Raw genomic sequence first — 20,716 nt, forward strand, 5'->3', positions numbered from 1 at the left:
GCGCGGAGAAACATCCGGCTACGGTGATAAGGCACAGCGGCAACTTCCGGCAACCTATACATACTTGAAAAGCGTGGACACGCAGTGGTTAAGGAAGACTAGAAGGCTAACGATGAAATACGGAAAGAACAGTGGAGAATCTAAAACAGCCACGGTAACGAAAAAAGAGGCAAGGCAGATTGAAACAAATAAATGGAGAGAAAAAATGGAAGCTAAAACGTCGTTAGAGGTGTACAGGGCCGAGAAATTGAACACCAGAAAGGAAAATTTCTACAATAATTCACAGGGCAGCGCTTTGCTTTTTGAGGCTAGAGCTAGGTTGCCTGCGAACTAAAAGCTTTGTGGGGAAGTATTCACAAAATGATGGGGTATGCGTGGTCTGCGGAAAAGAAACAGAAACTATGCGGACATAGTGTTAGAATGTGAGGGTATCCATCCAAATCTACATGAAGGAAATATTCGGCTTTCAGAAGCGCTAGGAATTAAGGATATCACAGAGGAAGTTAACTTCAAGGCTGTCGAGGGGACGAAAAGAAGATTAGAATGCTGGTGGACGAAAATCAGAGAGGGGAATATTGCCTAAGACAGTTACCACCTGTAACAGAAAAAAAAAAAAGTATTTTGTGCCTAATAAGCTTTTTGTGCCTGCCCTAAGCAGCGCTAGTATTAAACCAAGAGTGTAAAACATAGGTATATTAGTCCTTTTTGGTAAGATGACATGTCATCACCCCGATACAAAGGGGAAACCAATAGAAATCATCATCACCATCATCATCGGTGCCGTTTTTAAGTTGTCACCGAGTATACACGTTTATTTCTTTTCCTCCAACGTCATTGCTGGTTTGAAAGAAAACATGGATTTAAACGTGAAATTTTTGTATATGATTTATATGGTTAGCTAGGTGCTGAAAGGTTGCGAATGTGCACACTTCTTGATAAATTTTCTGTTTGTCACTTGACGCTAGAATGCTTCATTAAATTTTTCTTGCTTGAAGAAAATGGTTATCCGTACTTCGGCCTGACCAGCTAGCGTTCCCATGCAGCACTTGGAATTCGTGATGAACCTAACCAATAAAAATAACAACCTCGACGCCCGATAATAACTGCAAAAATGTTAAATAATATTAAAATCAAGGAAATGAATTTATTTCCCGAGGCCATACAAATTATGTATATTTTATCACTGGGCAGCTGGCGTAGTACGTAGGCCTAAGAAATAACGCGTTCTCAACTGGATGTCCTCACAATCTTCTTTGTCGTCATTAGGGCCCCAAGGACGCGGATAGCCCCGGGCCCCGAAATTTCTTGGTCCGTCACTGACTGCGCGTGTGTGGCATTCCGTCCCCTGTAGGTGCAAGCCCGGCACTTCTGGTGCGATGCAGGAGGTCAGTTGTATATACCAAAGCAACCACGGACGTCCGTAGAACGTCCGAAGAACAGCCGAACATCCATTGCCATGTTTAAACGGCCACTGCAGGTCAGGGGGGGTTAAAAGAAAAAATGGCAGCATCTCCACTCCGTGGATGATGGCGAGGGTGCGGAGAACGGGGACTCCAAATGACATCCAAGTTGCGCCTCGAGTAATATCCGATTTGCGCCCTGACCGTCAGCCGATTTGAGCCGTGAGTTGCACCTTGATTATTCCCTAAATGAAACTGAAACTCACGGCTCAAATCAAATTTCGCTTGATTTTCGTTTGGTGTTGGTGTGCGCATGGATGGACGCGGGCGGACATTGGGAAGTCCTAAGGTACTCCCTACCGTTACAGGCGAGGGAGTAAGCCATTTGACTCTCGGGTACTAACTCACGGTGGTAGCCCAATGGGTAATACGACTGACACTGACTCTGTATCGAATCCTGGCACAGCCTCGAATCCTGCCGATTCCTGTGTGATTTATTGCGATTGTAAATGCTATGCGCACGGACGTGGACGGACATTGTGCGGTCCTAAGGTACTCCGCACCTAATACGAACAACGGAGCACACAGCCTCCGACGCATACCGCACCGTCTGGATGCATTGACAGTAAGCTGCGCGCATGAGTAGTTCTTTCAGAGAGTAGTTCTTTCCAGCTAGACTGGAAATTCTTTCCAGCTGGGAACTGCCGTTTCCAGCTGGGACCATGTATTCCTGCAGGATATAACACTGGAAAGAACCGTTTCCAGCTGGAAATGCTGTGCCCATTTTCACGCGGGTACTCTTAGGGGAAATGCTTTACAAAGAAGCGACGAAATTTATTTTGAGGTGTTTCTTTATGCTCTGTCGCCACTGCTCATCCTGTTATCTACTTCATTCGGGAGCCAAGCGCGCAGCAGGCTGATTGCAGCTAGCATGATGCCCTTCAACGATCATCCTGCTCAGTGGCGACACAGCGTGAAAAGGTGCCTCAAAATAAACGACCGGCGTCGCTTCTTTATCAAGCATTTCCCATAAATTTAGGCCACTCTCAAACGCTCCCGAAGAAGTTCGCATGCGCGCGATTTACTGGCTTTGCAGCCAGATGGTGCAGCATGCGTCGGAGGCTGTGGGCTCCGTTGTTCGCATTTCTTTTAATCTTTTAATCCCCCCTGTACGTCCATGTTTGTATGTACACCGGGCGTCAAAATAAGCCGGGACACGCGAGCACGTGGCACAACGCATCGCTGCGACATCTGATGTTGCACTTCTTGTGTGGAGACACCGATGTGCACGTGCACGTCCAACCCCTGTATACTAACCTGTCTTTTCTATCGCTTCAAGCTACAAAGCTGATTCCATTGAGCGCTTGTTGCTAGGGGTAACTTTTTATACTCAACACGCCTTGCTCGCACACGCTTCAGCGGCCGAGGATGAGGGTGAAGATGTGTTGCTCGCTCTGCGTTGCTCTGACCGATAACTAATCTCGCCCCGTCTAGCGGTGACGAAATTGTGCCCCACATATGCTCTCCCACCTCGGTATTTCTAACAGCGGAGCTGTTCTATGGGTGCGCTTGACTACAGCCTGTCCTCGTATCGTGTTAAGCTCCCTCCGGAGTTCCCAGCACTGCGTGTGTGTTTACAGGTAAAGCCGACTTTATGAGATTCGACGGAAGCTTGGTCTTCGTAGGCTGGCCTTCCCACACGCCTGTTGCGCAGCGCAGCATGGAAATCTACGGAGGGAGTACGATTTAAAAAGCGGCTCTGACTCCTGTGTTATTAAAAGTATCCAAAAACGAACTCTATAACGCTATGCCGAGTTTCGCTTACTTTTCGTAATTATGTAACGAATGTGTAAACGTTGGAGAATTGGTTGGTTGTCAATATAACGCAATCTACCGAAACTGGCATTTAGTGGAGAAAACGCATGTAACTGCGGTTTTAAAGGAACTATCCTGGAACAGATTATGTTAAAATTAGTCTTTAAGACGACTCTAACATTACGCACATGAAAGAAGCCGAAGCTAAAGGAAATCTTTCTAAAGACAACTTACAGCGCCGCGCTGGTTCAGCATATATCACAATCGGTGGAAGTAGGTTTGAGCTTTTCTCGTAAAACATGCAACTGGTTGTTAAAATATGAACTGAAGCGAGAAAGAATTTATTTTATGTAGGTGTGATGGGACTTCACCTTACACGTGTTATGAAACAATTAAGAAAATGGAAAAACGGCAGAATTGACGTCCCAGTGTGAAATCGCATCGGGAATACCGCAAAAACCTAACAAAAAATCCTGCCACACGACAAAAAACTTTGCTGTGACAACAGAAGTCCCGTTGTTACGACAAATCCAACTGCTGTTCCGACACACATTTCTGTCGTAACGACAAAGTCAATTTTCTCAACGACAAACATTTCTGTAGTCACAAGAGAACTGCCATTTATGCTACTCTCCACAATGGGCAATAACATTCAAACCATGCGCAACTACTGATGGAACATCAGGATCACGCCAAGACAGAAATCCGGCACGACGGAACATCAAAATCAGGACAGGAATACCACACACGACAGAACATCGGGATCACGACAAGACAGAAACAATGAGTTCGTCCTCGATATGTTGTGTGACCCTTGGTCGGCCAGGCCTCTAAGCATCCGCAATTCTCCCTTCGTCGCCAAAGGCATGAACTCTTCGGCTCACCGCGCATATAACTCTCTGCGGCAGCCACTCCAAGAAAAGTCTCGTTATTAGCTTTCGATCTTCCACTGGAACATGTGGTGCCATTCTTATATACTGAGCATACTTCTCACCTCCAAACTAAAATACGTTGTGCGAGGAAGCAGCGGATAATCGTAAGTTCGAGCGCATGACAAGAAATAGCGTCACTGCTGCGTTTGTGTGACACATTCGAAAACAGCATGCTAACTACACAGATAATTCCTCGTGTCATCGGAGTGCCTTTGTCGCCAGTCTTTCGTAGTTTGTGTTATTTTTTTAAATTCAGAGCATTTCTTTAACTCACGATGTCACCCGGCGTTGGCGTGCCTCAGCGTCCGCAACAGCCGTTCCAGGTTCGCCCTCTCCCCCACTCCTCTCCCGCATCACGCTACCCTCCTCGCTCTCAACAACAGGTACGCACCCCTCCCCCTACACTATACAAAAAAAATAATACTTACCGGCGCCTGGTTTCGATCCCACGACCCTGCGGGCGGAACGCAAGGTACATGGTGCTCTACCCACTGCGCCACAAAGCCGACACAGAATGGAAGGCTACGAACGTGCCTTATATCCTTGACTCATTCAAACTACGTCAAGAAGCTGCTGATACAACGCATTCACTACCTGTGGGCGGAACACGAGGTACATGGTGCTCTTCCCACTGCGCCGCAAAACCGACACAGAATGAAAGGCTACGAACGCGCCTTATATCCTTGACTCATTGAAACTACGTCAAGAAGCTGCTGATTCAACGTATTCACTACCACCAACTCCCCAAACACTAAACGTTAACGCAATACACCCACCCCCTATGCGACGCATTTACTCGAGTCCCCCTCGCGGGGAGATGGGCCCTTTTTCTTCAACGCGCACTGACACAAAATTTTGAAGGCGAGATAACGTCGGAGATAGATTGGTGGGAACACATATACATCATCTGCAAAATATCAGCGGCGAATACAGCCTAGAACATATTTAAAATCAATTTTGAAGTGTGCGAAACGCAACCGAGCAGCCAGCAGAGGACCACGCGCAATTGTAAATAAACAACATCCAAACACGTCACGAGTTTGTGTTTGCCGCTTCCGCAATACCGGCGTTTTACGCGGGCTCACCCGGCTCGCCGCTCCAATCGGAGGGCCGGAGGGCGGAGCTTCTGCTCTCGAGAACGAACGACCCGATCGTTGACGGCGGAGGCGCCGTGATTTCGTCAGCTAATCGGGCAGCTGGCCGCGACCAAAGTTCTACAGCGATTCCAGGCACTCTGTTTCTATTACTGTTTATTACCATTGGATGCGAAAACGCGCCGGAGGCACGAAAAGCCCACTGAGCTAGCCGCACGGTCGCTGTGCAGGCGGCGGCCACGGCCGCGAAGTGGCCCAGGCCGGCGCAGGTAGCTCGAGTGATAGCTTGTTACCGCTGCACGAAATTGTCCCCAAGTCCCGACCATGGTGGCTTACATGAGAAAGGAGTTAATGATGCGATGGCGGGTTGCATTAAAAATTGTCATCTGCACCGCTTACGAGAGCGGCACTCGAATATCCGCCGCAGTGCTGAGCCGAACACATCTGTAGGCGGACCTGTAGGCAGACCGGCCGGCTGCTCCCAGCGCGCGTCTTGCCACCCACCGCCTCGAGCGTCGCGCGTCGTTCTTTAGCCGCGGTAGCATTTGCACTCGCAGCGCCTGCGTCACATCCACGGTCGCTTTTTAATTAAGCGCCTCACGAGATCAGTACGTGGGGGCATTCGCAGAAACTGCCGTCGATGCGGATTCGACAGTGCTACGGCGGCTCTGCTCTGTGATATCCCTCCGACGGTCACGTGGTCAGCTTTGTTCACACAAAATCCACAAAATCCATCGTTTCGCGGCACTCGCTGAAACCGAAACTGCGACTGGCCGCATTTAAAGTCCCTCTAATTAAACAACCGTCGCACGCTGAAGCAAATGAGGTTTCTGCAGGTTATAAGTAGGTCACTAGCAACTTATCGCAACGAAAAAAACAAGGTGCTAAATTTTTGTGTCAGTGCCCCTTTCAGGTTGGGTACGCAAGCCTAACTGATATGGGCAATTCTGCCTTTCGCGGCCCTTGTACGCCTGGTTCAACCCACCATGAGTACAAATAAAGCATTTTTTCTTTCTTCAGGGCTTTACTGGGCGCTATCGCTGATGTGTTACTGCGAAAGAACTATCTTGACAGATGGTCGGCGAAAAGATAAAGTATGGTCGCGATATTGCAGAGCAATATACTGGAGTCTAGCTGGCACAATATAATATCTCGTTATGCCTGGTATATTGGAAGTAACATGGCCACGGGGCCGCAGAGATCAACAATGCAACATTAACAATTACCCGCATATTCACTCGCTTCACAGCATGTCTTCTAAAGACCACGTCGCTCCTGCAACCCCTGCAATGTAACGCTATCTCCTCTCCCCCTAATTCCCGCCATGTTCTCCTTCCATTTCACATCTCCTTTACTGAACGCAATGAACGTTTGCTCGGTTAAATTTTTCCCCGGTCGCAGGTATCCCTCACCATTTGTTGGGAACACGCGACTGTTTCCTTTTCTATTTTTTCAGCTTGGTGTAGCTTAAGCTGCTCATATTTTTTTTGTTTTAATTCTTGCTATTTTCCCAAATTTCGGAAACATTATTTAACGCATTGATTTTTATTTGCTGTCGTACAAAACACTAACCCAACGTGTATGCTCGCCATGAAAAAAAAAATTTCTCCCCCCTCCCCTCGCGGGAACCCCTGTGTGGCTCCGTTGTTTCCATTAGGTTGATTCTCCCATCGCGTGAAACGTGCCGTGAACCCCCTGCCGCGGCTATGACGTGGCTATGACGCAACACAATCCAACACAATCCCCTTTAATCCAATCCAATCCAAGTCAAGCCAATCCAATGTCCCTCGCGAGAGAGTCTTCGCTATCGGAGAGGGGGTGAGCGGCGGAGAGCGCAGCTCGCGCGGCGAGGAGAATGGGGGAGGGGTGTGGGCGGACAACAACGCCGTATGGAGGGACAAGGCGAGTGAATGAGATGCAGTCGCATCTAAAACTCTTGCGCTCTCGTTATGCTTCATGTTTTGCCTCAAATATGCCAGATTTTTTTTCACTGAATGTTGTGAACCTGTACGAGTCATTGCAGAAGCTGAAGTAGTTTGCAACGTTTTTGTGTATTGTTACTTTGCCTTCAAGAATTTTTTCAACTGTTCTTGGCGGTGTAGTTGAATTGATTGACACACAAACAGGCCAACATTGTCATGCTTGAGATAGCGGGGGAAAAAAGAACACAGTATTTAAAACTAAGATAGCAGTACCGTTGCAATGTATCCTTTGTCAGAGCAGGGCAGAGAGGGCAACGCATTTTCACCCTCAGCCTCGGCCGCTGAAGCGTGTGCGAGCAAGACGTGTTGAGCAATGAAAGTGACCCCTGGCGCCAAGCGCAGAATGTGATCAGCGTTGCCGTTTGAGGCGAAGGAAAAGTCAGGCTAGCGAGCGTGGTTGGACCAAGGAGGTTAAAAAAAAATTTTTAACCTCCTTGGGTTGGACGTGCACATGATAGAAGTGCAACGTCAGATGTCGCGGCGATGTATTTTGCTACACGCTCGCGTGCCTCGGCTTATCTTGACGCCGTGCGTACATTTGTGGACACGTAGACATGCATAGGAAGTGGCCCGTACTTAGACCGACCGAAACGATAACAAATCGGTTTGTGCGAAAACGACGCTTAAAATGAATGTTAGGAAAATTTTTAACAAGGAATTGCTAGACCCGCTAAGGCTCCGACTCATGCCACCAGCGTGAGAACCCAGAATAGCGTACCTCGATGCCGCAGAGATTGAACAGCAGGTTTCCTTTAGTACTGTCGCAAAAAAGGTGTAAGGAGTTCCGAAAACTACGCGGGTCCTTTTAAGTGCGAATGCACTTCTTAAGCGAGCCTGAATCGTCCGCCGCCGTCGTCCGCATAGCAACAGCTGCGGGTGCCCGCGCTCCTCGTCTTCCTCCTCGTCTTCCCTAGCAACGGGGGGGGGGGGGGGAGATGGCAGGGTGGCGAGTTGGGCGAGTTGGTGTACTTGCATCTTGGGGAACAGCGCGAACTAACAGGGCGCGCGCTACTCTCCTCCTCCTCTCTCCGCTCAGTGACTGCGGGTGGTGGGCGCCTCCTCTCCACTTCGGGCGGGAGAGCTCTCGCTCGCGTAGCGGGCGCTCCGCATTCCGACGCGTGAGGGCGCTCGTGTAGCCCTCGCCGTAACGGCGGGCGCTACTCTCCTCCTCCTCTCTCCGCTCAGTGACTGCGGGTGTTGGGCGCCTCCTCTCCGCTCCAAGATCACGATATCCACCGTAATCGCGCAATCAACAACCGTGCATTCGCACTTACACACTCTCCCCCTCGGGGAAGTGCGAGGGAATTTTTTAAATGATACAAATGAGCATTCAGCGGTGAACCTGCCTACCAGAAGGATCGATCAATTGTCGAACATGGCCTTTCAGAGATTCCTACTATGAGATACGAGCAGTTTGGATGTATGGCTAGGAGACAACCCCGAGGCATTTCCTTTGAAAGCTGCCATTTTTCAGCTTTTCCCCACACCAAAAAGAAAAAAAAGGAGCAGCTCTGGCGAAACTAGAGAGGCTGCATACACAGACAATTCCCGGACGTTTCCCGGAATACACAGACGTTTCCCGGAAGGAAATGACAAGTTCACGAACATCAACGGGCAGTGGTGACGAGCAAACAAAGAGTGCGGTGCAACAAAACAATTTATTCCCATAAAAATCGGAGGCCAGGCACACGAACACAGAGAAAGGAATTTAAAGGGACCCTGCAACACTTGCCATCGACTACTAGTACTGTATTTTGGGATAAAGTCTATTGTCCCAGAAATCTCCTCCCGCAAGAATTATGAAAATCCGTTCACAATTACTGAAACTACGCGCGATGAGAAATCGCGCATAATCGTTCCCTCTCAACTCGAGCGCGGACAAGGCGACGAAAGCTGCGCGCTCTCTCCCGGAGAGGGGGGCGCCTCGCGGCGTTCTCTTCGGTGGCCTTGGATATATCACATGCCGGGTAGTTGTCTCCGCAACGCGGAGGGGCCTATTTCCGGTCTGGTGCCACAAAAAAGCAGGCATGGGCGCCTGCTCGGAAGTGCGCGCTCGGGCAGGTAGGGCGTTTTTGAAGCAATAAACGTTTGTAGTCGAGTGGTCCCGTTGAAAGGGAAGTATTGAGCTCATCACTAAAACTCCGCGCGCGCTCAAAACACAAACGGCAAAATTGCCTACAGGTTCAGGCATAGAAGAGGTTCGTACACAGCGATGACGATGGAAATGGGAGAATCTAGCCGCGAAGTTGACCAGTGGCAGCCGATCGGGCAGCCATGGCCTATGTGACGTCCCTTAGGCCATGCATAATGAGGACAACTGAAGAGAGAGCGGTTGGTTTTTCCGCGTCTTTCGCATCGATTTGCGCGCTCACCGCTTCACGTGCACGTGTAATATTTGGCTCAGGTATTCCTGGCAGTGTAATCTAAACGTCGCGCAGGTTTACTTGCACTGCTCAAAGAGTGTTGCAGGGTCCCTTTAAAGTAAAATGAAGAACAGGAAACGCGAACGAACTGGGGAAGGTAAGTTGAAAAGAAAAGCGCACAAAAACAAACAAACAAGAGTAGAAAAGTCAGTGGGAAGTGGTTTTCAGGCGTTGACGTCCTCCTCCGGCACGTCTTCGAACTCTCCTTCCTCGTCAGCCGTCGCCTCCTGGTACTGCTGGTACTCAGAGACAAGGTCGTTCATGTTAGACTCGGCTTCCATGAATTCCATCTCGTCCATCCCCTGGCCGGTGTACCAGTGGAGGAAGGCCTTGCGCCTGAACATGGCTGCACGGAGAGACCACGAAACTGGAGAACGGTGCATAGTTACGAGATACCGAACGCTGTAACGGTGTATAGCTCGTATTCACTGGCGAGGTACACATGCAGGCCACCAGTGTGCCGTCACTGGTTACGTCGGGCTCCGCCAGATGGCGGTACTTGTCTGTGCTAAGTACATGATGTGTGTTAGACATTCGAAACTACTTCACCAAACGCAAAGTAACGCCACGAGTCCAATGTGAGTGCGCTCTGTTGACAACATCGTTGATAATCGGGTTGAAAAGGAGCCACGCCATATCCGTGGCCGTTCGCATTGTTGCCAAGAGAAGAAATTTAAGGCTAAAATTTTCAATGAATACCACCTATAGCTTTTGGCTTTCTGCATGGAATAATGTGTTGTCCTTTCTTGGAAAAACAGCGAATCACCATCTCAAGAGCACATCAAGTCTACAAGGGGCACATCTGGAGAACTAATAACGTGACAAGTCGCGCTTATCGAACTCCTACCAGGAAGTCCTTTCTGCTGAAACTAGGGAATGTGAACGTATGCAGGCATTGTACACACCACTTATGCCAAACAGTGTGTACAAGCTGAGAGCATGACTGCCCAACAGGTGAATATAGGCACTACAGCTTGGTTCTACACACCACGCAGCCACATGAAGATAACAAGCCAGCTCAAAGACAAAGCTAAGACGTACCTGTGAACTGTTCCGAGATGCGCTTGAAGAGCTCCTGAATGGCGGTGCTGTTGCCGATGAAGGTCGCAGACATCTTCAGACCACGAGGCGGAATGTCGCACACGGCTGTTTTGACGTTGTTGGGGATCCATTCCACAAAGTACGACGAGTTCCGGTTCTGAACGTTGAGCATCTGTTCATCGACTTCGCGCATGGACATGCGGCCGCGGAAGATGGCCGCCACGGTAAGGTACCGGCCGTGCCGAGGGTCACAGGCCGCCATCATGTTCTTGGCATCGAACATCTGCTGGGTAAGCTCTGGAACAGACAGGGCTCGGTACTGCTGCGAACCCCTGGATGTCAGCGGGGCATAGCCGGGCATGAAGAAGTGCAGGCGCGGGAAGGGGACCATGTTGACCGCCAGCTTGCGGAGGTCAGCATTCAGCTGGCCGGGGAACCTGCGTGCGAACAAAGGGAATTCGTCAAATGCTGGAACCCTGAGGTTGAAGCACTACAGGGGCGGTGTTATCGTGTTTATCCGTTTTAAGAACGTCTGTTTTGCGTATGTTCTATTGTGACGTACATCCAGTTGTAGTAGGGCTTTTGGTTGAATTTTGCGCAACTGTTCTTGTAAACACATTTTAAACGACTAGACCTATTTCAAACTATCTTTTATGTGCTTATTGTTCCGCCAGCGAACCAATCGTCTGCCCCCAATCGTCTTCTTCGAGAAGCCGCGGCATAGTTCCGCCGTGCTTGCATGGCGTCACATCCGGGTGTTCACTTCTAGCCAATCAGGGCTTGCTCAAAACGGACAGAAAACAGACAACAGGAGAAAACCACCCAAGTCCTTCATTCTCGAAGCAGACGACTAGTGATCGCAGAGCTTAGAAAACAACACATGCCGATTAGCTATATCATAAAGGAAGGGTGAACCAAATGAAGCATTGCTAAGGGGACCCACCGGAGGCACGTGGTGACGCCCGACATGGTGGCCGACACAAGGTGGTTCAGGTCACCGTAGGTTGGCGTGGTCAACTTCAATGTGCGGAAGCAGATGTCGTACAGGGCTTCATTGTCGATGCAGAAGGTCTCGTCAGTGTTCTCGACCAGCTGGTGCACCGACAGGGTGGCGTTGTACGGCTCCACGACCGTGTCCGAGACCTTGGGCGACGGGACGACGCTGAAGGAGTTCATGATGCGGTCTGGGTACTCCTCTCGGATCTTTGAGATGAGCAGGGTGCCCATCCCCGAGCCGGTGCCTCCCCCGAGGGAGTGGGTGAGCTGGAAGCCCTGCAGGCAGTCGCATGCCTCGGCCTCTCGGCGCACTCGGTCTAGGACGGAGTCCACCAGCTCCGCACCCTCCGTGTAGTGGCCCTTGGCCCAGTTGTTGCCGGCACCGCTCTGACCTGCAACGCAAGGTATGCCACAGTAGGCAGGCTGTACAGGTAGGAGCGATAATTCTCACTGTACGCAGCCTGCCCCAGGAGCGAGGCCTAGGGCCACGAAAGTGGAGAGAGAAGACTTCTGGGGTGCAAAAGAGGATTCTTGAGATATAAATTTTTCCGCCGAAGGATCTACACACACCTAAGCAACATGCTGGGAGGCGTAAAACATGAAAGCTAGAAAGGCAAACTGCAAGGAGATATTTTAAAACAGTATAACGTGCAGAGAATACGCTGGCTGGTCATGAATTTGTACTACTAACTGACCCGGCTCAGCGGACCGGAGGGTCAGGGAAGGATAACGAGAGGAGCACGCACCAAAGACAAAGTTGTCGGGCCTGAAAAGCTGGCCGAAGGGTCCAGACCGCACAGAGTCCATGGTGCCCGGCTCCAAGTCCAGCAGGATGGCCCGCGGCACGTACTTGCCTCCTGAAAGGTAACAGAGGCACGGTCAGCATACAGGCACCGGCCACAAGCACTTCCTCCCAAGGCAAAGAGTCGGGAACAGCCGAACCGATAAATGGATATGGGCAAAAAATTAGCAGTGGCTTAGCTCGGCTATGCCAGGATATACGTAGCGTGAGCTAAGGTTCAGCTGGTTAATCTAGGATTAGCTGATTATCACGCTTACTGCTCCTAAAACGATTTATAATCCAATCCAAACCGAGTTAATCCAATCCAGTCGCGGCGGCGGCTCCGGCGCGCCAGCTGTGCGACGTCTCGTGCGACGCGAGACGTCACTGCTTCTCGCGCATGCGCAGCATCGCTCTCCAGGAGCCACGCGAAACTGCTTAACCCCGGCCAGTGTAGCTCACTCTACAAAATGTAGTCTATACTGCGTGATGTGCAGCAGGGAAAAGCATGAATAAGCTTGATCCATTCGATTAGTAACTAAGGGGTATGTAGCAGTTACAGCGAACATTTAAAGCGCATCAGGGAACGCGTCAGTCCTGGATTGGACACTGCAGAAAGCACAAGCCCTTGCCGGAGGCCTCGTTGTAGTACACGTTTATGCGCTCGAGCTGGAGGTCAGAGTCGCCGTTGTAGCTGCCAGTGGTGTCGATGCCGTGCTCGTCGGAGATCACCTCCCAGAACTGCACGCAAGAAGATCGGCGGCGGATGGGAATTAGGTGGGCACATAAGTGTGAATAAAGCTTAATTTTCGCAACAGATTGTAAGAAAGATATACGAGGCTAAGTAAACAACAACTTTCGTCATTAGTGCACACAATGCCCACGTAGCCAAAGTAGTTCAGATGTAAAGAGAGAGAGAACCCTAAAGAGAACAGGGAATCAAAACTCAGGACGAAAGCAGCCCACGATGCCAAGGCGCATTAAGGCAGAAGGTTGCAATTGGCCGCGTATCTGTTCCTTTCGTTGCAAATGTCGACGGAAGACAGTCTTTCGTTAACACTTAAGTAAATGTCTCCCTTCGCTTTCCCGCTCACCTCCCATGCTGTTCCTCTCCCGTGGCTCTCCTCTCAAGGTAAACACGCTATAGGTTTGCTCATGTTAATTTAAATTTACCGCGTCCACTGCTCCAGGCCGGATGCCTCGATGCCAGCGCTGCCGTACGGCGGTGACGCGGGTGAATCGAGGCGCCTTACTTCAACGTTTACAGAACCACGTTGCCCTACTCCAAGTGCGTTCCAAGCGGAATGTGGAACCTATCTAGTGGGGCCTTTCGTAACTGTTTCTGGTTCATCTTAAAATCCGCTAGAAGCTAAAGTTGCGCGGGTGACAGCAGGCGACGGAGTGAATTTTTATTTATGCAGTGGATGCAGTATTTCACTTGCGAAATCAAGTATCCATAAATTTGTTATCAAGGAACTCTGCAAGTATTTCTGCCTCATACTAGCGTAATGTTTTGTTCTTGTTCAGCAATGTTGGCAACCATGAACATTGCCACCTGGCGAGCCCCGAGTGGCTGAAGCAGACGACAGGATGTGACGTAGCACAAGCGAGGCAATGTCATTGGTCAGGGACCACGCAAGTGCAATTATGTCCCGACTGAAACGGTCGAAAAATTTGTCAGTTTCAAAACAAACACCCCTCGAAATTCCCCCTCCAGACTAAGAAAACGAAAACTCGACAAGAGAGGCAGCTTCAGTCGAACGCGTGAACAGGGCCCACGCTGTGCCTTGTAAGAGCATATTCTTATGATGATGATACAAAAGCAAACACGGAGCGACAAAGACCCTCGAGAACGATACACAGGCACAGACGAAATGGCGGACGGTACTGAAAACGAGCACGAAAAAAAATAATAAAACGGAGCCGCAGTTACTAAATCCTGAGCTGGTAAAGAGTGGAATGGCTGAGCACGCTATGCGATTATTTTTGCGGCAGCGAGCGAAAGTCGCAAAAAAATTTGTGAGGGCATGGTGGAGTCCCGGTTCTTATATCCGGCTCAAAAACGTTGCCGTGCGCACGCGACCACTCGACCAGCGCGGTTGAAACATACGGCGTAGCTAAAAGTATCCAGAGAAAGCAATTCCAACGAAGTGCGCAACACTAAACTCAAGGGAAGGGCGCGCCGCAGGCGCTGCAAAACGTGAATACCGTCACGGCTGTGGGCCATGACTTTGCCTAAAAGAGTCGAGTCATCTACCGGCATTATGAACGGGCGTAACTAACATTCTCGTCTTCGATGCTTGCAGCAAGAAAACAAACAAAAGCACGCCTACAGGCGTTCGTGAAAAAAAAAAAAAAAGAACATGCACTCACAGATAAATGCGCGAAGTCAAAAGCAATGATAGTTGACGCTTGCGGAAACGACGTGGCCGCGAGCGCGAATTCGGAATTCGGTTAGGCCTAACAGCACCGCCTCACAGCTACTCGCAATAGCTTTTAAAAGTCGGCACAAAATCGAGCGGGCGTTAACAAACAAAAGCGCGCCTACAGGCGTTCGTGAAAAAACATTCGCTCCCAGATAGATGCGAAAAGGCAACAGCAGTGACAGGTGACGGCTGCAGAAACGACGGGGTCGCGAGCGCGAATTCGGAATTCGGTTAGGCCTAACACAGCACCGCCTCGCAATAGCTCCTAAAAGTTGGTACAAAATCGAGCGGGCTTTACCTTGGCGCCGATTTGGTTGCCGCACTGGCCGGCTTGGATGTGGACGATCTCACGCATCTTGAAACTCTACGGCAGCGGAGCTCACAGAAGACGTGGACCGCTGCGGGGACGAGCCCTGTCCGAAGTGGCAGCTTCCGAACGCCAGACTAGCCGCCGTAGTAACTCACGTGACGAGATTTCGCCTGATTTTTCTTTCAACACGCGCGTCGACAGCCAATCGGAGTACGCCTCCCCATTCCCATCGCTTCAATTGGCGAATTTTGTCACGTGACAAATACAGCGGAATTTTTTGCGGTTTCTCAAGCCCGATAGAGGGAGGGGGAAGGGTTTGGCACCAGTGACATGGCTCATACGCAATCGGCGATTGGCCAAGAAGGGGGCGCTCAACAATATAAAGTAAACGCTAAGGGAAACGAAACAAGGGAGACGCGACAAACTAAGAAAAAAGCAAACTATAGTTATCCTGAGCACGAGGAGGCGGGTTCGATTCCCGGCCGCGGCGGCCGCTTTTCTGATGGAGGCGAAAAGCAAAAACCCCCTTGTGTACGAGATTTCGGCACACGTTAAAGATTCCCAGGTGGTCAAAATTAATCCGGAGCCCTCCACTACGGCGCGCCTCATCGCCTGCGTTCCGTCGTCGCGTTAAACCCTACAAACAATCAATCAATCAGCTCCTTCCCCAGACAGAAATCATGCACCCCTCCGTCTAACGACGATGGCACGATGGTTGACCGCGAAACTTTCTCCTGATGGCGTATGGGCATTTCCTAGTCAGCACAGCCAAGTGACCCGTGGCGCCATCTCGGGGCATGTTTGAAGCTATGTCCACGTGCATGTTGCCCTCAATTTAATCGCGCAGAAACGCTTGGTCTCGTATAGTTCCGCTCCGGCAAAGCGAACATCCTAACCGGGGTTCAAATCCCGTTACCGCTTTTTTTTTTTTTTTTCATTTTCAAGGGTTTGTCATATTCGAATATTAACACTTGTTATCACGCATAGAATCTATTTATGACACCTTTGTGCATTATAAATGGGATTTCGGGTATTTTCGTTGCCTTTTGCTCAGTTTCAGCTACTGATTCTTGTGAGTTCTTGCGGTTTTTCCCCTTTTAGGTCGATTACGCCTCCTGATGAATGCTTGGTTGGCCAATCCCTCACTGCGAGTGCGTGTTACTCTTGAGGTACGCCTCTGGAGGTACTCTGGAGGTTTTTCTAGAATACCCACAACAACTCTAGGGTGTGCACTCAGTAAGCCTAACGTTCTGGTTTGGGGTGTACGGCATGAGTCGGTGCCTGCTGCCTGGTGTACACTTCGACCATGTCGAATAGGAGCACTCGGATTGGCGCCGGCTTCATAACGCGAGGGAGCCAGGTTCGATTCCGGCCACGGGAGGCGTTTTACTGCGAAGCAGTACATTTCTGTGACCCCCCCCCCCCTTCCCCAGAGTTTTCATTCCGGTGAAGCCGATTTACTCGGCGCCGCTCCGGGGCTCCTCTCGCCACCGCCGACACCTCGTTCACAACGGTTATCACAACACTTATTACCCTTGCCACCAACTATGCCTCTTTGACAAGTTGCGCAGTAGGCTGAGAGTGGCCGTAGCGCCGTTATCAGATGATTGCGGAGGATCAACAGCAGCGCGAAAGGGCGTAAAAATGCCAGAAAGCCGCCGCAACCACCGTCGCCGAGAAGGTAGCCGCGGCCGTTGCCGCCTCAAATTCCAACTCACCGACTAGCTGCGGATTCCTGCCGGTTGAACGCAACTTGCGCCGTTGGAACACCGCTGTGAGCACATTATTCTTTTTTTAGCTTGAATGCCATTCCGAGCGATATTGTCGCGTCGGCGGCCCTCGTTGAGCAGCGGATCATAGTTCTTCTGGCGGATTAATAATAATAGATCTTAGTCTGGCCGCATGTAAAGTCTTTCTTTCTCTCTTCGCCGGCGTATTTCACACCTAGTTACCGGTTTGAGCATGCATGATATGGGGCTGGAGGGAGGGGCATGCACGCACAGCAGGACTTAAGACCACTACCGATGGCATGCCCGTTGTGGCGGTGGGAGATTTAAACGTGGAGACTCATGGCTCAATGCACCCCGTCAGCTGTCCTCCGCAATCGAGCGGTTTGGGTCTGGGTTGGTGGGTTTCACAGACAATAAGATGCCTACGACTGGGCAGCGAAAGGTACACCCACGTGTGTGTCCGCTAGAACAAAGGTCGAGGCCTTCGAGATGTTAACTCGCTATGGGATGGGCGCATGCAGTTCGCTTGGAGGAAGAAGAGCGGAAACTGAAGAAGTGTCAGCCCAAACAGAAGTGTGAATGGGCGCGAAAACAACGAAAGGCCGCTGCCACCGCCGTTGCCGCCTCAAGTTCCAGCTGGTCGAGTAGCTGCGAATCCCTCCCGAATTAACAGCAACTGACCCGCTTGGAACGCCGGCGTGGGCCAATACCGCTTGTTCAGCTTGAAGGGCTTTCATAACGACATGTTCGACAGTGTCTTTCCCTTCTAAGCACCCGCTCATGACCGGTTGCCGATTTATGCGTGCACGGGGTGGGAGTGGTGGGAGGGAGAGGGGGTGGAGGGCGCGCACTGCTAAAGGTTTCGTGCCCCTACTGATGACATGTCCGTTGTGTTAGCGTGAGGTTTATCAACCTGGCCGTCAAACAGCCCAATGCGACCGCTCCAGTGTCCTCAGTGGTAGAGTGTATTGGGTTGACGTGTTACACAAACAGTAAGATGCCTACGACGCGAGAGGGAAAGAGACAGCTCTACGTTTGTCCGCTAAGATAAAGCTCGAGCCTTTACAAATTTCATTCAAGTAATTGGCTAGGAAGCATGCTCAGTCGTAAATTACAAACAAACGTTTAGTTTCGTGCACTCTGTGGAGGGCATGCAGTTTTGCAGGTCCCCCATTTTCACAGAGTGGAAGGTCACTAATTTTTAAAGCGAAGCTTTTTACATCTACCCCCTAAGGGTTTTGTCGCGGCCGTTGGTGTCAACAGAAAACTCCCCCGAACAAATCAAATAAGTTACTCGCATCTCCTCCTTCTTCTTCTTCTTCTCCTCCTCCTCCTCCTCCTCCTCCTCCTCCTCCTCCTTCTTCTTCTTCTTCTTCTTCTTCTTCTTCTTCTTCTTCTTCTTCTTCTTCTTCTTCTTCTTCTTCTTCTGAATGAATGAATGAATGAATGAATGAATGAATGAATGAATGAATGAATGAATGAATTCTCGCCTTACAGCGCGGTGCTCTTCCTGATAAGCCGCCCTTTCTTCGAGCGTCGGGATCTTCTTTGGTCACCCCATCCCCCATGTGCACGACAGTTGGAGAGAGTTCTGCTGCCGGCGCCGTGGCGGTCCGAGTTTTATGAGCGCACGCGGTTGCTCCTAGCAACGCCGAGCGAGCGACGTCTGGAGCAGACGACTGCCGTTTCCTGTACGTGAGGGGATAAAGAAGGTATTTAAAAGCTTGTCCCGAGTTAAAATAATAATAAGGTTCTGTATTTCCCGTTACTTAGCACATTGAAATCGAAACGGGGCTGTTTGTATACGTGCGGTTGTGTCACTTTTAGACATTACGTGGCGCCACCTTTCTCACTCCAGGGAGCTTAGTGCCGCATTAAAATTATTTCCACCAATTTATTTAGAAAGTTCTTGTGGATATACCTCATTGTACAGAACGCTGGCTTTCATATGAGCTAGAGGGCACGCACTCAACAAAAATCGGTTGTCTGCCCCCTTTAAATACCATAGGTTCCGGAGGCTAAGCGATTCCCGGAAGCGTGTTTCCAAACGCTTGGCTGCACAGAGCACGCACGTGACATGTGTCATGTCATAGCGCGTGCTGTTCTTTTGAGCGTCTGCAAAAGGAGCCCACCGTTCAGGCTATGTCGCCTAAATGTAGAGTACTGGCGCTGACGGCTTCGGTTCGAGCCCTAGCAGGTCTACCTCAGTTGTTTTTTTTGTTTCATTGCTTACCTTTTTTTCAGTTTATTTTTTTAAACACCAATCTACGTATTGTCTTTGTTAATAATAGTGATTTGGTATGTTTTAGGCCGCTTTATGTTTGGGGTGGAGCCAATGACTACATTTAATCACGTATAAACAGACATGTCACGTGGGTGCTCTGTGAAGCGAAGCGTTTGGAAATACGCATTGCCGAGTCCCGACAGGGTCGGATACCATCGCATGGTTTCCGGTTCCCTCCCGCAACCTACGCGCCGGTTTGTGGATAAGCGTCTTGGTTCTCAAGCAGCCCGCCCGTTCTAGATGAGGCGAATTTCGCCTGCGAATTCGCAGTTGCGGCGCCGCCCGTGCACCAAAACGATTTATTTTCCTATTTTCACTGCTGCGACATATTGCCAAATGCTAAGCGGCGTTCACAAGAGAAGTTCGACTCTTCCAAACAATTGGAAATTCGCCACAGCAACGAGAATATACCGTTTTGGTGCACGAGCGGCACCGCAGCTGCGAAGACGCAAGCGAAATTCGCCCCATGTAGAACGGGCTTTACGGGGTTCCCTTTAGCATTACCAAAGCACTTCTTCCTCCTGATCTCCCACTTGCGGATTCTGTGGATATCTATTGATTTCTTTGCTTATAAATTACCCATAATTTAAATTTGCACTATTATAACGACTAAATATGTAACTTGACTAATTACGCATTTTTGTGCCGTTGCAGGGTGTCGTCACTCTCGGCAAAGAGTGTATACGGATTAAAAGCAAAATTTTGTACAACGCATGCTAACGCGCAGAACATTCATGCTTAATTTCCGGGTATTTCACAGTGGTCCTTTCTTACTTTTACGCAGGCCACCTATGCGCAACGCCATCCGCTTACACTATCAAAGATTACAAGCCCTGCATGGTGATGCTGCGACGTCTGGCACGACGCCTACTTGGAAAGTAGTTGATTAAATGTTTAGGCCAGCAACCATCATGCCCTCGCCACCGTGTAACAGGTTCACCACTAGGGAGTGCCCAGCTTCGACTGCGGTGATCCAACTCGCTGAGATGGGGTTTAAACGCTTCCGCGGCACAAATACCGCCAAACCTGCGTCCAGCCCCGTCTGCTTCGGTGTACGGGAGGCGCGCGGCATATCTTGGGCGCGGCGTATATACTTCGAGTTGTCGGGCGGAATCGCTTTTGTGTGGCAGCGTCGTTGAAGGCGCGTCGCCGGACCGACAACCCCTACATAAAAGGAAGCCTTCAATGGAGACACGCTATCCCCGCGACATAATTTGTCAATCTTGTGGGCGACCTCGAGCGACCTCTAATGAAGCTTTTCGATTTCGGCGGATTAGACAAACAGCGAGGTGTTCGTCGGTGGTGACGCGATGACGTAACAACGAGGCTTACCCGTCTAGGAGGCGTTGGCTAGACTGAGGCCACCACAGCCGTTGCTGCGGTCGGTGCCTTACGTGGAGCGGTCTCCCAAAACGGCAACTCAAAGGGGCCACAGCAGCGATTGTGCTGCCCGCGCACAGAGCGGCGGTGTGTTGTGCGCACCTATCTCTCGCGGCGATCGC

At 50.3% G+C, this 20,716-nt stretch overlaps 2 protein-coding genes across 3 annotated transcripts in view; one reads left to right on the forward strand and one right to left on the reverse strand.

Moving 5' to 3' along the window:
* Positions 1–8,868: 8,868 nt before the first annotated feature.
* Positions 8,869–15,356, reverse strand: LOC144163021 (tubulin beta-4B chain-like). The gene is made up of 6 exons (XM_077693798.1): positions 15,189–15,356; positions 13,097–13,205; positions 12,430–12,540; positions 11,631–12,075; positions 10,688–11,124; positions 8,869–9,992 (listed from the first exon to the last, which is right to left on the reverse strand). Exons 1-6 carry the CDS (start codon positions 15,243–15,245, stop codon positions 9,811–9,813), a joined length of 1,341 nt encoding a protein of 446 aa, XP_077549924.1. The 5' UTR covers positions 15,246–15,356; the 3' UTR covers positions 8,869–9,810.
* A 1,444-nt stretch (positions 15,357–16,800) lies between these two features.
* LOC144163022 (A disintegrin and metalloproteinase with thrombospondin motifs 18-like) overlaps positions 16,801–20,716 on the forward strand; it is a 174,086-nt gene continuing 170,170 nt past the window's right edge. Inside the window, exons 1-2 of one of the 2 annotated variants that reach the window (XM_077693800.1) lie at positions 16,801–16,974; positions 18,428–18,642. The gene's annotated coding sequence lies outside the window, so the exon portion shown is untranslated. The remainder of the gene's footprint in view (positions 16,975–18,427; positions 18,643–20,716) is intronic. The other variant, XM_077693801.1, reaches the window with a different exon arrangement.

This window comes from Haemaphysalis longicornis, unplaced genomic scaffold (genome assembly GCF_048455015.1).
Source record: "Haemaphysalis longicornis isolate Haplotype H1 unplaced genomic scaffold, Haemaphysalis longicornis Haplotype H1 scaffold_12, whole genome shotgun sequence".
NCBI classification, from domain to species: domain Eukaryota; kingdom Metazoa; phylum Arthropoda; class Arachnida; order Ixodida; family Ixodidae; genus Haemaphysalis; species Haemaphysalis longicornis.

Excerpts from the sequence above, each read along its gene's own strand:
- LOC144163021 (XM_077693798.1), bottom strand. The coding sequence starts at position 15,245 with ATGCGTGAGATCGTCCACATCCAAGCCGGCCAGTGCGGCAACCAAATC. Across the intron at positions 13,206-15,188 it reads GCAACCAAATCGGCGCCAAG|TTCTGGGAGGTGATCTCCGA; the intron begins GTAAAGCCCGCT and ends TCTTGCGTGCAG. Across the intron at positions 9,993-10,687 it reads CATCTCGGAACAGTTCACAG|CCATGTTCAGGCGCAAGGCC; the intron begins GTACGTCTTAGC and ends CTCTCCGTGCAG.